Source organism: Phaethon lepturus, unplaced genomic scaffold (assembly GCF_000687285.1).
Source record: "Phaethon lepturus isolate BGI_N335 unplaced genomic scaffold, ASM68728v1 scaffold40433, whole genome shotgun sequence".
Classification (NCBI taxonomy): domain Eukaryota; kingdom Metazoa; phylum Chordata; class Aves; order Phaethontiformes; family Phaethontidae; genus Phaethon; species Phaethon lepturus.
In genome coordinates, this window is record NW_010531971.1 from 1 (window position 1) to 3703 (window position 3703).

Below are 3703 nucleotides of genomic sequence, written 5' to 3' on the forward strand. Positions count from 1 at the left end.
CAAGCTGGAGGGTGAGGAGTGAGGGTGGCGCGGCCACCATCCCTCCTCCGCCCCAGCCTTCATTTTCCAGCCCGGAGCATCTGGGGCCAGAGCCTGCCATGGGCCCTGAGCTGACAGAAAGGAGATGAGGGTGCTGGGTCCCCTGAGACTGAGGGGCCCTGGGAGATGGCACTCTGAGCCCCCCTGAGGGCCAGAGCGATCCCCTCGGGGCTGAGCCACCCCAGCTCACCCCTGCTGCCCCCCAGCTCTGCCTCCACCCTGCTGCCCCATGACCCCATGTCCTTTGGGGCTGCAGAGCTATTTCTGGGCAATGCCCAGTGGGGTTTGCCCCCCAGGGAGCCAGTGTGCTGCCTCTCGGCGTCATCCGTCCCTGAGCAGGGTTGGGGGGGCCATGGCTACCTCCCAGGGCAAGCGGCATCTCCCTGCCGCCCACCTATTTATTTCCTTTTGGTGTCGCCAGCCACGGGGCAGCGGAAGGTCTGTTCTCTTCGTTTCGTTGTGGTGTGAAATAAAAGCGATGTAAAGATGAGGCACCGGGGCCTGTGTGTCTGCTCTGTACCTGCTGGCCACGGAACATGGCATCGGGCTTCCACTCACCAGCCAAGCCCTGGCCCCAGGGAGCTGTGGACGCAGGGACACGGCATCATACAGGGAGGTGGTCTTGGGGAACAGCAGTTGGGTCATGAGAATTTAGGACATGTAGTGGTGGGGAAAAGAGAGCCTGGGCTGTCTCTGGGCTGAACTGCCACTCTCAGGTACACGTTGATGCCAACATCAGCCCCTATATCGCATGAGCGGTTAAACCTTTTGCGGAATAGGACAGCTGTGGTGTTAGGGCAGGGATGGAGGGAGCATGGGGGCAGGAGCAGGAAAGCCACGGGCTTCAGTGAGCAGAGCATGGCCAGGGCAGCTCGGCCACCCTGCTGTCACCTTCGGGCTGGGCATGGGGCGAGGGCCATGGGTTTGGGGTGCTGCAGCAGTGTGGGCTCAGCTTTGAGCTCCTGCAGCGCGGGGTGTGCGTGGATGGGAGAGCTGCTGTGTACACCGTGAGCCCGGGATGGAGCCTGCTAGAGAGTTTTTTTGGCTCTACACCTCAGAAGTGATTTAGCAGCTGTAACACATCCATGATGGGAGAGTGCTTACCAGAGCAAGTGAGGGCTCTGTTTTGAAGCGAGTTTGCAAGGCCACAGGGCCAGGGCTTGCCAGGCTTCCTACCCCTGATCTGTTCCTGGCCTGCATGCAACTTGGTTTTAGCTCACGTGTCTGTAACAGTAATTAGTTTCTAAGTGATCACGTGCCTGTAACTAGTTTTACTTTTGTTATCTTGGCATAGCACAACCAGAGTTTTATAGAGATAGCAGTAACAAGCAGTTATTCTATATAAAATATTTACGACACTGACATGACAATGTAGTATAGAGGAAACATGGTCTTGGGATGATAGCAGCAGCCTTGAGAAGTGATGATGCAGGACGCGGTGCGGAGTACAGGCATGAAGGGGTAGGAGAGGGGGCTGAGGCTTGGCACCGGAGTCCCTGCAGCTATAAACAGCTTGGCCAGCCCCCGGTGCAGCGGCTCAGCCCAACATAAAATTATAAAAACATCAAACAACAAATAAAAACTTGGCAGAGAGCAGTGGGCTTGAGCTCACAGCACCCCACGCATCCCTTCCCAGCATGATGATGAGCACAGGCTAGAGCCCAGCAAGGAGCTACACCTTTAGACTGCGCTTCACCCGCGTGCTGCGATTGCTATACACTGCTTAATACTGCAACATAAGTGCACTGCCGTGTCACCGGGCTGTGGCGAGCTCCCGGGCCACTTCAAATGACTTCAAATAAGTAAAACTTGTATTAAACATTAATAAACATCCATGAACATTCCACATGTGGAATACCTAAAAGAACCTGTTCAGAGAGCATTGGGCTCTCCGCTGCGGCCACAGGCCCTACTGCGAGAAGATGCCCTTGAAGCGGACCTTGTCCTCGGCGTCCTTCTCGCGCAGGCGGGCTTCCAGGCTCCGCAGCTCCTTGGAGACGACGGGGCGCAGCGAGGGGTCGAGGGCCAGCACTTTGGCAAAGTCAGCCTGCGCCTCCGTCACGTTCCACACCGCCGCGTGGGCTTTCCCTCGCTTGAAGTAGGCCTTTACATTGTCTGCAGGGAAAGCGCTCCCGAACCCGCGGTCCCCACTGCCCCCATTGCCCCCCGCTGTAGCCAGCCGGGCTGGCCCGTGGCTCCTTACCCTCGTATTTGTTGAGAATGGAGGAGCAGTGGTCCAGCACCTCGTAGTACTCCTCGCACTGCAGCTTGCACTGGCAGTAATTTAAGAGCAGGGGTGTGATCTTCTGGTCGAGCTCGATCCAGTCCGGAGAGCCAGGCTGCTCCTGCAGGACGAGATGGAGGGTAGAGACTGAGGGGAAGCTCCTGAGCCCTGCACTCCAGGAGGCATGTGGGGAGACCCGCGTGTACCCCAGAGAGGAGCTGGGGAGCCCCACCTTCATCTGCAGGTTCTTGAGACAGGCGATGGCATCGTAATATTTGGCAGCTGCCTCCTGCACCTTGCCCTGCCGGTACAGCTCGTTGCCCTCCTTGTGGATCAGGGGTACAGCCTGGAGCTTCTCCTCATCCGTCATGGCCCACGGGTCCTGCTGGTAGGAGCCGGGTGCCTCCACCTGCCGGCACCCCATCATGAGGTCACAACTTCCCCCAACAACGCTATGGGCTTGGGGAAGAGTGGTTGGAAAGCCGCCCGGTGCAAAAAGGGCCTGGGGGCGTAGGTTGAGAGCTGGCTGAAGATGAGCTGGCAGCGTGCCCACATGGCCAAGGCAGCCAATAGCCTCCTGGCTTATATCAGCACTAGTGTGGCCAGCAGGAGCAGGACAGGGATCATGCCCCTGTACTCGGCACTGGTGAGGCCGCACCTCGAATCCTGTGTTCCGTGTTGGGCCCCTCACTACAAGAAGGACGTTGAGGTGCTGGAGCATGTCCAGAGAAGGGCAACGAAGCTGGGGAGGGGTCTGGAGCACAAGTCTTATGAGGAACAGCTGAGGGAACTGGGGGTGTTCAGTCTGGAGAAGAGGAGGCTGAGAGGAGACCTTATCGCTCCCTACAACTACCTGAAAGGGGGTTGTGGTGAGGTGAGTGTCAGTCTCTTCTCCCAAGTAACAGGTCTTCCTCTTGACAGGACAAGAGGAAACCCCTCCTGCACCAGGAGAGGTTTAGATTGGATGTTAGGAAAAATTTCTTCACTGAAAGGGTTGTCAAGCATTGGAACAGGCTGCGCAGGGAAGTGGTGGAGTCACCATCTCTGGAGGGATTTAAAAGACGTGTAGATGTGGCGCTGGGCTTGGCAGTGCTAGGTTAATGGTTGGACTCGATGATAATAAAAGTCTTTGCCAACCTAAATGATTCTGGGATTCTATTCTATGAGGGCAGAGCCTGTCTCCAGGCAGGGGAAGAGGCCCAGCGCCCTCCTGCCTGCAGCCACACCCTCGGGTTGGGTCCTGCCCCTGCTGGCCGGGGACTGGGAGCAGGAGAGCCTCGGCTGCCCTGCCCCACGCTGGCACGAGCGGGTGCCTCACCTTGAGCACTTCGATGTCGAAGATGAGGGGCTGGGGGTTCTTCTGGAGCTCGTCGAGGTCGGGGTAGCCCAGGGAGTAGTGCTCGTGCAGCTGGGCGATGCTGCAGCAGTGCCGCTGCCCCT

At 58.0% G+C, this 3703-nt stretch overlaps 1 protein-coding gene across 1 annotated transcript; it reads right to left on the reverse strand.

The window, feature by feature from the left end:
* Positions 1–1787: 1787 nt before the first annotated feature.
* On the reverse strand, positions 1788–3697 carry LOC104614956 (AH receptor-interacting protein-like). Its single transcript, XM_010284716.1, has 4 exons — positions 3582–3697; positions 2496–2672; positions 2243–2384; positions 1788–2154 (listed from the first exon to the last, which is right to left on the reverse strand). Exons 2-4 carry the CDS (start codon positions 2631–2633, stop codon positions 1949–1951), a joined length of 486 nt encoding a protein of 161 aa, XP_010283018.1. The 5' UTR covers positions 2634–2672; positions 3582–3697; the 3' UTR covers positions 1788–1948.
* Between the last annotated feature and the right edge of the window lie 6 nt (positions 3698–3703).

Excerpts from the sequence above, each read along its gene's own strand:
- LOC104614956 (XM_010284716.1), bottom strand. The coding sequence starts at position 2,633 with ATGACGGATGAGGAGAAGCTCCAGGCTGTACCCCTGATCCACAAGGAG. Across the intron at positions 2,385-2,495 it reads TCAAGAACCTGCAGATGAAG|GAGCAGCCTGGCTCTCCGGA; the intron begins GTGGGGCTCCCC and ends CTCGTCCTGCAG. Across the intron at positions 2,155-2,242 it reads CATTCTCAACAAATACGAGG|ACAATGTAAAGGCCTACTTC; the intron begins GTAAGGAGCCAC and ends CTTTCCCTGCAG.